This window comes from Argentina anserina, chromosome 4, assembly GCF_933775445.1.
Source record: "Argentina anserina chromosome 4, drPotAnse1.1, whole genome shotgun sequence".
Lineage (NCBI taxonomy): Eukaryota > Viridiplantae > Streptophyta > Magnoliopsida > Rosales > Rosaceae > Argentina > Argentina anserina.
Window position 1 is genome coordinate 27,169,757 of NC_065875.1, and position 12,574 is coordinate 27,182,330.

General features: G+C 38.5%; 2 protein-coding genes across 4 annotated transcripts; one reads left to right on the forward strand and one right to left on the reverse strand.

Moving 5' to 3' along the window:
- Positions 1–385: 385 nt before the first annotated feature.
- LOC126790263 (protein transport protein Sec24-like At4g32640) lies at positions 386–9,130 on the reverse strand. 3 transcript variants are annotated; one of them, XM_050516435.1, is made up of 25 exons: positions 8,955–9,130; positions 8,072–8,866; positions 7,625–7,855; positions 7,388–7,462; positions 7,167–7,265; positions 6,866–6,977; positions 6,440–6,567; positions 6,099–6,218; positions 5,814–5,894; positions 5,620–5,697; positions 5,405–5,497; positions 5,199–5,253; positions 4,886–4,962; positions 4,591–4,662; positions 4,421–4,504; positions 4,139–4,258; positions 3,950–4,018; positions 3,566–3,643; positions 3,335–3,473; positions 2,984–3,148; positions 2,424–2,569; positions 2,117–2,293; positions 1,613–1,701; positions 1,339–1,370; positions 386–933 (listed from the first exon to the last, which is right to left on the reverse strand). In XM_050516435.1, exons 2-25 carry the CDS (start codon positions 8,783–8,785, stop codon positions 830–832), a joined length of 3,138 nt encoding a protein of 1,045 aa, XP_050372392.1. In that variant the 5' UTR covers positions 8,786–8,866; positions 8,955–9,130; the 3' UTR covers positions 386–829. The 3 variants fall into 3 exon arrangements, with proteins under 3 accessions (XP_050372392.1, XP_050372391.1, XP_050372393.1); XM_050516434.1 differs by having other exon boundaries at positions 8,072–9,130; XM_050516436.1 differs by lacking the exons at positions 386–933; positions 1,339–1,370; positions 1,613–1,701 and having other exon boundaries at positions 2,145–2,293; positions 2,429–2,569; positions 8,072–9,130.
- Positions 9,131–10,049: 919 nt separating this feature from the next.
- On the forward strand, positions 10,050–12,546 carry LOC126789962 (uncharacterized protein At4g15970). Its single transcript, XM_050516061.1, has 4 exons — positions 10,050–10,307; positions 10,617–10,982; positions 11,445–11,926; positions 12,048–12,546. The coding sequence occupies exons 1-4, from the start codon at positions 10,083–10,085 to the stop codon at positions 12,142–12,144; spliced, it is 1,170 nt and encodes a 389-aa protein (XP_050372018.1). The 5' UTR covers positions 10,050–10,082; the 3' UTR covers positions 12,145–12,546.
- Positions 12,547–12,574: the final 28 nt, after the last annotated feature.

Genomic DNA, 12,574 nt, shown 5'->3' on the forward strand with positions numbered 1-12,574 from the left:
AGTTTTTGTTTATACCTTCCATAACAGATGGGCTTTTTTATGTACAAATAAAGGCCGAAGGCCTGGGCTTTTGTTTTGGGCTTTTTCCCTTTCGACAGGTTTTTTTTTTGGGAAAACGTATTTTCCAGAAATTATCTTTGAAAAATCGTGTAAAATAATTGAGTTGAGATTTTTGAGTTTCGTTGATTCGAGAGGTGTTTAGAAATCATAATCTAAAAGTGTGGAAATTTTGGTTAGAAAATAGAAACATGAAATTTTAGCGAAAAAATCGTGTGCTTATCCACAAATTTGAGTGATTTTAATGATTTTGAGTGAAGATATCGAAGTGACAATTATTATGATGTTGGCTTCCAGGGGTCTATAAGATTGTTTTTGAATGATAACGTGAGAAAAAGCCATCAAACTTGGCCACTGAAAGCTTATTTCAATAACCATTGTGATGTTTGTGAAGACTGGAGGTGTTTGATTGTGGCCTATACAAGATGAACAATAACTATAATGCAATACAAAGGACATAGAAAAGAAAAATAATGAGGCAGGAGGTGAAATAGGTTGTACAAAATGCCAGCATTTTTAGTAGAGGCTAGGATATGAATCCTTGTATTTGTCCACATTTACTAAAATCTAGTGATCAAACCAAGCAAAATCCTCACACCAAAATTTTTCGGCTTTCTTTGGTAAATAACTCAGCTGCACTTTTTCACTGCACTAGTGATTAATTAGCGGAGGGCAAGGTGTTCATCTGAGCAGCAAGGAGCTGAACTTCTCCGATGGCCCAAGCAGGAGCGTATCAATCAAAACTCGCAACAAAACTGAAGAAGCTAAGTGATCACATTTTCATTTGAATTTGCCGATGGATATGTATCAGGAACTCAACATATGAGAGGCCATTCAAGCTCTTGTCTTCGACGATATAGGAGAAGAAAAGCATCCCTGGGGAAAGAATGAAATAAATGCATCAACTGCTGACATCCAATACAAATTACTTTATGAGATCAGATGTTACACTGATCAGACAGAGTTACCCTCCTTTACTCTGATATCAGTTTAACAGTGATGACAAAACAAGAGGCACAAGCACGGTTCCTTGCATACATTAGGTGATTGAACATTATGCCGTTACCTTGCTCAGTTATATTCATCCAGTTGGTTCATATCTTCACATTTATTTCTAATTTAGTTATTTATTAATGCCCAATAAACGAACTGACTGACACAATCTTAATAAAAAGGAACTATGATGCAACAAGAACGACCTGGGTACCGTTGAAAGTTGATAAATCAAATAGTCACCAAGAAGCAGATGTTGTATGTAAAAGCATTTTCTAAAAGACTGACCTGACGGATCTCCCTTCTTGCATAACTTCAAGCTGGAAGAAAACAATGAATATTAATTAACTGCAATTCGTTGGGACATTATGTAATGAAAGAAAGTAAGACATATTTGTCTGATTTTTTCGTTCTGGTAAGAAAGTAAAGAGCAGCAGGTTGCCACGTCTAAGACCATGAAAATCCTTGCAGAATGAGGGCGACTACCACCTGGGTGATGGGTGGCCCCTAGTGATATAGAGAAGAAATAAAGTACCAGAAGTAAAGAGATATAGATACATACCGGAGGTAGGAACATCTTTGGCGTCGTATCTCATTTATCAGATCATTTAGTTTCTTTGACAATGGATTGTCATGCTGCTGCAAGACAAACTGCACAAAGAGAATTAGCCATTAGACCAAAATTTCCATATGATATAACTTGGAAATGAATATCGAAGCATACAACTCATTCTCATGTATAAAATGGTCTTGAAACCCATGTCAATCATCTTGTGTACATAGAAGATAGATCTTCAGTATGACATATTCAGATCCAGACATATACTGTATAGTTTATGCCTTTAATTTTTTTTCCTCCAATAGTACAATAATTAATCACAGTTATAATTCAAAATGATTAGCGATCACCAAACCTAGCTAAATCATAAGAATTATGTTCAGGTCTTCATCAAGGAGTTCAACTCCTGGGATTTGTGAATTAAGGAAAGGTTCATGGCATTATCCAACAATAATGTATAGACACCACTATAAAATAATAACTTGTTACATTATTCATGAAATGTACCTGATTAGGAATTTCATCAACTGATGAAATTCCAAACAGCTTGTTCAAGATATCTGTATCAACAGAGTTCCCTACATAAATTAGGCAATCCTCTCCGTTCTCGAGAAGATAAATTCCCTCATCACTGATATGCTCACTAGAAAGTGGAATTGCAGGAGGACAGAGAGATGCATCATCCTGTCAATTGAGTGATTGACAAAAAATTACTAAAGCTGTTAAGACTTATGAGTATGATCTGGAAGCAAGTAGACGATGGGTGTCTGTGGTGTATATATAAAAAAGGTAACAATATTGGACTACTTCAGACCTTACAATTGAGGTTGTGGATTGCCAGCATCCGTGGATAAACAAGTGCTATTGCTAAAGCAGTGGAAATAGAGGACACATAATTGATCCAAAAAGATCGGTCATCAATTTTTCCAGAAGATCGCAATCCTGTACTTTTTGTTAAAGCTGAGGAAAGAGGAGGTAAAGGAAACACAGTTATCAAAACATGAACGGACTTGTAAGAGACTGCTTAAATGTTAATCAAAGAGTTTGCTTAATATAGTCCAGGCATTGCAAAAGAACAAGATATGCCTCAAGAAAACAATTAAAAAAACAGAATGCCAAGGAAATGACCGAATGGATCCCTCAATTTTCAATTGAATCTCTGTAATTAACTTTTATTAGTAATCAGGTCTCAGAAGTTAGCTTTCTTCAACAATGATCCAGCAGCTCTAACACTTAGTTCTTTCAAATAACACCAGTTCGCAAAAAAAATTTGGCGAAAGAAGTCACATCAGCTTTCATAAATCTGTTACATAAAACATGAAACCTGCAATAAACTATATAATATAAACTACGTGTAAGTATAAAGGAAGATACCAAGGATGTATAGAGGTAGAAGCTTCAGCGTTTCTGGAAGAATAAGCTGTCCACTTGATGTCACTGTAGCACAAAATTTACGATAAGAACAGAGAACGTTGATGCAACGGTCAGTCAATCGTTCACGGACTTGCAGGAGTGGGGTAGAAGGGATTTCATTAGCCGCTGCAATGAATAATGAGAAAATATACTATAAAGATCATGTCCCACCAAAAACCATGATAAGAAGTACAATGACATTTAAGTGATAAATATAGGCACTTCTGCAGAGTCAGTGCACCACAAGTAAATAGTCATTCCAAACTCATGCTTTAGAAAAAAATTGATACAAGCAACTATGGATCTAAATACCTTGCTTCAAGATACAAGCAAACTGAGTATCCAAATCAGCTGTGCGGAAAAGATTATTAAGCATACTTGTGCATGGTAGGGCAAGAGTTAACACTCGAATCCTTCTTTGGCCGTACATAGTAGTGTACAGAAGCGCACACTGAACATTGGAACGAACAATAATGTTGAATAGTTGTTTATTTCATGAAAGTTTAATTAAAGTTCCAATTATTTCGCCTTCAAAATATATACCTGAAACACACATTCTGAGCCGTCCTGCAATTTGTCATCATGTTTTATGGTTACCATAATTGTTTTATCGGAGTCAATCTGCACAAGCAAGAAATAGTTATGGTTTCCTAGACCAGGTAATACAACAAAAAATATAAGGCTCATGTTACCATATGAAAAAAATAACATATAGATAATACAAATATAATTCAGACACACTAAGAGAAAGAAAAACACAAACCAGTAACTGAGATTAAACAGTCAAGGAAAAAAAAGTGACTTAATTCATGTATAAACCTAGTCCCATAGTGGACAAAACTTAAAGACAATGCATTCTTTCAAAGCACTTAATGCATTATGGTCACAAAAATGAATTTGCACTGGTGTTCAGAAGATATGACAAACCCCCGGTAGGTCAACGTCCGTAGGAATGCGCTTGCAGAAGTTCCCGTGATACTCGTTAACTTGGAGACCCTTCAATAGGTTAACAAAGACAAAAGATACTCAGCAGAGTACGGAGCAAATTATAAGTATAGACTTCATTGTGACTATAAAGGTGAGGGTGAGAAAGTGTGCAAATTAATAAAAATTTACCTGGCTGCATCGCACACGCATCACTGCTTCAAAACCTAAAGGCCTTGTGATATTCCATCTAAGATCATTGTAGATCTTTGCAGGGTCGGTAACAGCAGAGAAAGGGTAATAATAATAGATCTGGAACAAATAGGAAAACCAGCAAAGTCAAACCCTGAAGCACGCCAAATTTACCTCTACAAAAATCATGGCTACCGCCACTTATTGAATTCCAAACCCTGGAATTAATGAGTAACCCCAATATCAAATAAACTGGAATGCAAGAACGGACATTTTATATACCTGTCCGCCAGTAATTCTTGGGATGACAGAGATCGAAGCTATGTCCATGTAAGTCTGTGTGGTGATAAAAATATCTACACAAACCTGTGATACATCAAGGCAAAAACAATTGGCCCAATAAATATCCTCATCAGCATCTACAAATATCAACAGAATCGTTAAAAACTTACCTGATACTCAGCAAGTTCCATTGCCATTGATTCTAATGTCTTATCGGCTGGTTGAAGTAATTTATGGGCCTCCTAAGTAACAAACATTCAGATAAGAACAATATCTGGAAAAATTTGTGCTTGTGAACGCGGAAGAGATATGATGAAGGAACAGTACAAAAAATGGAGATAGATAGATAGAACTAATGTTCTAACATTTCCAAGCTACCGTCTGAAATTATATAACTATTTGGAATTTAGTACAACCACTACCAAAAACTAAAAGGTTCAACAAATAAAAGCTAAATATCCATACCTTCTCACCAGTAGAAGTATTAGTTCTTCCTTCAGCCTCTCTAGCAGAAAGGGCTCCAGTCCCAATAGATGGCAATACTGTAGACAGCATTGCCTAATTTATCAAAAAATGTTGAATGATCTATTGTCCAAACACTACTTAGGTCACAAGTGAAATAAGAAAATCCTTATGAAATGAACAAGATACATATGCTTTAGAAGTATTTGGATGAAGAGGATGTTGCAAAAAGTTTATAAATTCCCCTAAGGTTGATAAAATGCATGGTTGTAAGAGCATGTTCGTAAGACTACAAGACAAATATCTCTGAACTTGCCTGACTGAAATACCAAAAGTTTTCCTCCATTACTTTTCATTGCCAAGAATGCAGCCTGGAGAATAGAATGCAAAGGGTGAAAGCATTAGAAAAATGCATTAAGTAATTAATCCATAGCAAGAACTCCAATTTTACATTTTTGCTGTCTCACACCAGTTTTAGCTGACTAAGATCAGAAGCAGGAGAATATGGGTAATGTTATGTACCTTGACTGCAGCCCCGAAGGCTGAGTCAGCTGTTTTGTTCGTTTGAAACATGGTAGGGATGCTATCAAGTAGGAGATCTAAATGCTGACGGCACTGTATCACATAATAAATAACTGAGAAATCAATTGTAAGATATTTGGATGTATGTCAAAACATGAGAGCCTTTGATCCAGGATGGCAAACATATTACATATATCCTAAAATTTGAAGCTTACCTCAGAAAGCTGAACAATTACATCAGTCTCCAGAGGAGTATAAACATCTTGTATATCAGGAACAATGAGCATCAATGGCTACAGAACATATTAAAGAAAAGAAAATTTCAGAAAGCAACATTTTAGATATGTGCATGAGTGACAAAATTTATTCTGATATGGTACAGTAACTGTAACAACACCATATATTATACCTGTTGTAATGCACGTTTCAAATTATAAAAGTGAATTGTACAGTCAAATGTTGCAATTCCCACCTTTGTCCGAGGACCTTCCTGTAATAAAAGAATTATCAATTACATCAGAGGCTAAATAACCCCCCACCCAAGAATGTGGTTGTAAGAACCTTTATATAGAGAGATGCTGACTGATGAGAGAGGAGTATAATAGATCTAAAAATAAAAAAGCAGCAACATTAAAGTCACAAGTATACTCTATAAGACATAATTCCGCACTCCTTTATTAGGCATGAAACTTACAGGAAGATCTGAAATAACTTGACTAATTGCAGTGCATGCAGCGGCAGTTGCTCCAGTTTGTATGGCGTTCATGGATACATCAACAAGGAAGAAATACACAGCCAGCATTGGATCGCGCACCTAGAACATAATAAATAAGTAACACTGCTGGTAACATTAATACAATAAACCACTAAGCCAATTAAAAGCAATAAGACATCACAGGGAAATAATTGCCAGTCGGCCACCTTGAAACTTAGACAACAAAACCAGATTACAGACAAAGAAAAACAATAGGCAGTTGGCGATGCATTCTCAGGACAGCATGATCTAAACCTGAAAAATCCTGTCAGAAAACTAACCATGTATTCTTTTGGAGCAACAAATTCCACCATTCCTCTACAAAGTTCAGGTCTATCATCAGCATCTCTACGCCTACCATCTGGACCAAGATTGCAGTGGTAGTCACGGGGAGTCTCATCAGTGAACCCTGTAAACCAATTCATGATGCAATAAACAGTCAAGTCCACATGCTATCAATGACAATAAAAGACTATTTATTTGTTTAGACGAAACCATTCTGGATGCCATTAAGCTGTAGTTATTCAGATGACTACATGACTTTCAGCATACCCTATACAAAAAAAATCCATATTTCGAAAACAAATGTAATAAAAATTGTACCAAGTTAATTACCACACAAGTTGTACATATATGTACTTCTGAAAATGTGTGCGTGTGAGCGCGCTACAAGGTATATAACAAATAAGGACAACAATAAAACTTACCACACAAGTTGCAGATGAACTGCCTTCCCTGATCAATGAACTTCATGAAAGGATTAACATAGCCTTTGCAACGTGAACAACGAAGAGGACCACTTTCACCTAAATCAACAACCTACAACAAGAAAAAATTTATCAAGTAAGAAAACTAAATATGTAATCCAAATGCTAGCAAAGATGGAGTAATTCCAAAAGTTGGATCATCCTTCAGAATCATGACCCCCTGACAAACAGGCAACTAAGCTTACATCCACCATGATCCAGTGTCACAGAAAAGTATATCTATATAATGTTAATGCATTACTTGTACGGGCTCTTCAGAAGGATGAGGAAGGGCCAAGGGTTGGACCAACAGAGCCAACTGCATCCCTGATGTTGTCAAGAGATCAGAGGTGCATGGTATCTGTTAAAACAGAATGCAAACAAGTAAACAAAATTAAGTTCAAATAATGAACTTTTCAGAGATCAAACTGGACTCAACAAACGAATAACAAATTATTATTTTTGTTAGTAATTTCTATATACCTGATTGATAGTGCACCTCATATTACGTGGACTGCAGTTTCCAGTGTCTCTGACAATGTAATCGCTTGTAGCAGGCTTAAAAAATGAAATTACATTAGCAAGAAGTGACTAATTACTTGACAAGATAACAGCACACACATACAAAATAATGAAAATATTCAAATATTGAAGAAGAAGAAAATGAAGTGCCGAAGACTATAACTAAATTTGAGAAATCACAAATCAAATCAGAAATACCGGAGGAGGGTTGGCCTGATTGCCTTGCCAAGTTTCATGCAGAACCACAGAGGAATCTGGAGCGGGTCGGGGAATTTGATTAGGATCAATCTTTGACGGACCTGCCACTGGGGCTCCAGTTTGACCCACAGCATGCGATATGGCAGTCATAGACTGATTTGGCAAGGGTGGTGGCACTCCAAACATTCCAGGTGCTTGCTGAGATTGGGAAATCGGCGGAGGCGGAGGCCCCTAAAGCAATTCAAAAAATGTTCAATCAAATTACGTGTGAAAATTGAAGAAATACACACATTCTATGATTCATAAGCATTACCTTCTTGTAAAGAGCATTTCACGACTAAGCTATTAATTGAAGAGCTACTACACATTGAACACATTTCAACTCTCAAATAATGAAAATCTACAATATTTGGCAACCAAATAAGAGTAAGAATCTCCGAAACTTACTTGATTGGGCTGCATTGACCAAGGTTGCGAAACTGGAGGAGGTTGGGGTGTTCCTGCAAACGGTGACCGCTGCTGGAGTTGCACCGGAGGACTAGGACTAGCAGCACTAGGAGGTGAACCTCCCAAAAGAGCATGCATTGTTTGCGGCTGCGGTGGCGCCCGAGGTGCTGCCATTCCTGTTGGAGCTCCCAGAGGCGGCGGCGGAGGCGGTTGTGATGCAATCCCAGCCGGAGGAGGAAACCGTGGCAAACCTCCCTGCGGAAAATTCCGGGGACCATTATTCATCACAGAACCTAGTGGAGGAGGCCCAACCGGACCGGTACTCATCGGAGGAGGCGCCATGCCGCCGGGACGGCCACCTGGCGGCGGCGGAGGCGGTGCCATTTGGCGGTTCGGCGGGAAATTACCGGCAGGAGGAGGATGAGGAGGTCTGTAGCCAAGTGGAGGAGGTTGACTTTGACCGACAGGCGGGCCGGGAGGAAATGAAGGCGGTCCAGGTCGTACCGGAGGAGGAGGAGGGCCGGGCCTAGAAAATGGCGCCGTAAACGGCGTCGTTGAAGGTCTAGGGGGATTCATAGGCATCGACGGCGGCGGCGGGCGATTCAGATTCAAATTTTGCATGTTATCAGATAAGGATTGAGGATTGGGGTTGTAATTAGGGTTTGGTGGAGGATTACCGGGTCTAGCTGGCCCGGGAGGCACCGGAGTGGACATTGATCCCGATAAAAAAATCGATGAAATTTAACTCTTGTTTTGTTGGTCTCAGTATAAATTTGGCATCATATTCAATCCGATCTAGAAATGAACCGGAAAAAGTTGAGGATTCAGTGAATTGAACTGGAAATTGGGATGTTGTGAGGTGATGAGAAAAGACGAAAAGAACCTTGGATCGCAGAAGCACTGAGAGTGTGATTGAGCTGGTGAGTCACGAAGATCGAAGATGATGAATTGATCAAAAACAGTTAGGAGCAGAGTGGCCGGTAACGATAATCGACTCTGACGAAAACCGAATCACCGCGCGAAAGTTACGGCTTATTTCCCTCGCTCTCGACTGCAACTGCAAATACTAACGGCCGTTTCACCCCGTTAATGTCATCAAAGTATTTACGGTTTATATTTGCTTCGGAATTTATATTCCAAATAGGGGTGTTGTTTTTTAAGATTTTGTGAATCAAATTCGGCTTTGTAAGATTTTGTATCTGACACCACTCAATCACTTTGTAAGATTAGTAACACTCGATTAGTTGGTATACAAATCAAGATCCACCAAAATGGTTTGGGTGTAATGACTGTATCCCAACAAAACCAGATTAAATCATTCCACAATTTCATGAATTCAATACACACAATGTGTATTTGAACGATGATGACTCTCCACCACAATTACAAGAACTAGTATTCGCGAGCGGAATGGCCGTACTCACGCGTGTGCCTGATAATCTTCACTCTTTTAAAATGACTTGATTCTCCTGTGTTTGGATTTAGAGTGTATAATTTACCATTATGTCCATTCAATAATAGATAAAGAGAAATAAAGTTTAATAAACTTTGGAAAATTTAAGAATTTTAATAATTTAACTGGTCAACATGTCAATTCTCATTCTTATTTTATTAATAGAAGATTTAAATACCTCTTTAAATTACAGACGATATTGTGGGAGGTAACGAGAGTTCCATACTTCCATGTCAGGTAGATTGACCAACTTTATGCGTTAAATAATCGGAAATAAATTTGTCACTCACCTCTATTATGTTCACCTTATGTCCACTACCCTAAGTAAATTTATAACCATAGTATTATAAAATACACTTGATAATTACTTAAAGTGTGGGGCATGGGGGCTTGACAACAAATTTGTTTCCTAAATAATCGGTGATATATAAAAAATACGATAGCAGCTAATAAGAGGAAAATATAGTTACCTTGGGCCTCTCTTTACGGTCCTTCAGTCACTCACTTCAGTGTCAGAGATAGAAACCATGCCAGATTCCCAAACCGTGACCGTCTTTGATGCGTTCACACCGGCGCCGACTACCGGCGGCTCCAGTCAAGCGTGATTTCCGCAGAGACGCCCACATGTTGCCGGAATCCGTTGCGTTCGTCCGGCGGTTCCTCTTCTTCCTCGCCGTCTTCCTCTGTTGCTTGCTCCTCTACCGAGACTCCGACGCCCTCCGCTTTCTCCACCGCTTCTCTCCTTATCCCTCTCCTTCCTTCACCGCCTTTTATTCCCCGCCGGTGAGTCCCTAACTGTTTCCACTCCGATTTCTAATTCTACCTTTGATTGTATGCACATTGTAATTTCAAGAATCGCTCTTTATTTTCTGAATTTTGGTTCAAACTGTTTCAATTTAAGCAATGTAGGTGCAAATTAGCTTTAATTTCATAGATTTATATCCATTGTATGTGTAGTTATATGAGGAACATTGTGCGTTGTGTTGTGATTTTTTATCTTCATTTCGGTACGAAATTCATGAGGTTGTGTACAAATGTGTGTGCAAATTAGGTCAATGCTGCATAGTTTGATGGAAACTTGTGTGTGTGTAGGTTGGTGAGGAACGTGGGATCGAAGAGGTTCTGATGGATGCTGCAATGGAAGACAACACGGTGATCTTGACGACGTTGAATGAAGCATGGGCAGCTCCGAATTCGATTATTGATCTTTTCCTTGAGAGCTTTAGGATTGGAGTTGGCACTCGTAGGCTCTTGAATCATTTGGTTATCATTGCCTTGGATCAAAAGGCATACCGGCGTTGTTTGCAGATACATACTCATTGCTTTGCTCTTCACACTGAGGGAGTAGATTTTCGTGAGGAGGCGTACTTCATGACCCCTAAATACTTGAAGATGATGTGGGCTAGGATTGATTTTCTCCGCTCTGTTCTTGAGATGGGGTTCAATTTTGTTTTCACGGTAATCTCTTCTGCATCCTGTTGATTTAATCAATTATTGGATCATTTGTGCATGAATCTGTTTGATACGAATTAGATTTCAGACTCAATCACCCTCTGTATTTAGCTTTGTGGAACAGAATTACTTATTGCATTGTATCTCATGTGCATGTGTGACTGAAATATATATAGGCCTCTGTCTTTTCATGTCAAGTAGTAAGCTTCTCACCGTTGTTTGGCATCAATGTGAATTCTATCTTTAATCAATGCAACCCAAAAAGTATGTAATGAGGATGAGTTTCTATGTTTCAAATGAGAAACTTTTTGGAGTTGAATTACATGCTTCATTAGTTCACGTGCTGATCTCATTACAAGAATCAAATATTGAATGCAAAAGTATTCCCTTTCAGTTCTGGTTTTCGATATACTTGGTTTCCCTTTTTCTTTTATTCAATGCCTTCATGCTTGGTCTTTGCTCCTCCAGGATGCTGATATTATGTGGTTCAGGGATCCGTTTCCGCGGTTTTATTCCGAGGCAGATTTTCAGATTGCATGTGATCATTTCTTGGGCAGCTCCGATGATTTGCAGAATAAACCTAATGGAGGGTTTAACTATGTGAAGTCTAATAACAGGTCAATAGAATTCTACAAACATTGGTATGCTTCCCGTGAAACCTTCCCTGGACTCCATGATCAGGATGTTCTCAATATGATCAAGTTTGATAACTCCACCTTGAATATTGGATTGAGAATGAAGTTCCTCGACACTGCATTCTTTGGTGGATTTTGTGAACCTAGTAGAGATTTAAATGAAGTTTGCACAATGCATGCGAATTGTTGTTTTGGCCTTGACAGCAAGCTTCACGACCTTACAATATTGGTTCAGGACTGGAAAGAATTTTCATCCCTGCCACCAAGATTGAAGAGAGCTTTCATATTTCCATGGGCGGTTCCACAGAATTGCAGGTAAGACAAGTTAAATTTCTAGTTGGATGCCTTCATCTTTTAGAAAACTTGAATCCTTTATAGCATTATACAAAGATTTGAACATAGTTTTTAATTTGCTTTTTTTTTTGTTTCATTCCAGTCTTGATTCTCTCCGTCACTATGATGCACCAGAGAGTGACACTCAACCTGGTTTGGAAGAACCGGAGAGTGACACTGAAGAGAGTTCGGTAGCGTGAATTGAGGCATAAATAGATTTTGAAGCTACTCCACAGGTGGTTTCCAGTTTCGAATCCCTGGACCTCCATATTTTGGCAGGTCTTCAATTATCAGAAGATTTGAAAGGTGTTTCAAAAAGTTGGAAAAAGGAAAGAATTGATCGCAAACCATGCATTCGTTGGGGCGTGGTAAAGTTTAGTGAGTACAGGAAAGCTGCTATTTGAGAGTAAGAACCATTTAGACTCCAGACTAGCCCTGTACAAGAAATCTACTATTGGTCGCTAATCATTGATCTAGTGGATCTCGAAGGTTTAGTTGTAGCAGTAGTATGTTCAGCATGGCCTAGGTATCAAAACTTCTTAACGGTCAATAAATAACAAGTTGCTCCACATTTGTAAACACATGCGGCTCATTCTTTATCTTCTCAATCTATATATTCTTGCGGTAAGG

Excerpts from the sequence above, each read along its gene's own strand:
- LOC126790263 (XM_050516435.1), bottom strand. The coding sequence starts at position 8,785 with ATGTCCACTCCGGTGCCTCCCGGGCCAGCTAGACCCGGTAATCCTCCA. Across the intron at positions 3,644-3,949 it reads CGGACGTTGACCTACCGGGG|ATTGACTCCGATAAAACAAT; the intron begins GTTTGTCATATC and ends TTGCTTGTGCAG. Across the intron at positions 2,294-2,423 it reads TCCACAACCTCAATTGTAAG|GATGATGCATCTCTCTGTCC; the intron begins GTCTGAAGTAGT and ends CTCAATTGACAG.
- LOC126789962 (XM_050516061.1), top strand. The coding sequence starts at position 10,083 with ATGCGTTCACACCGGCGCCGACTACCGGCGGCTCCAGTCAAGCGTGAT. Across the intron at positions 10,308-10,616 it reads CCGCCTTTTATTCCCCGCCG|GTTGGTGAGGAACGTGGGAT; the intron begins GTGAGTCCCTAA and ends GTGTGTGTGTAG. Across the intron at positions 11,927-12,047 it reads GCGGTTCCACAGAATTGCAG|TCTTGATTCTCTCCGTCACT; the intron begins GTAAGACAAGTT and ends GTTTCATTCCAG.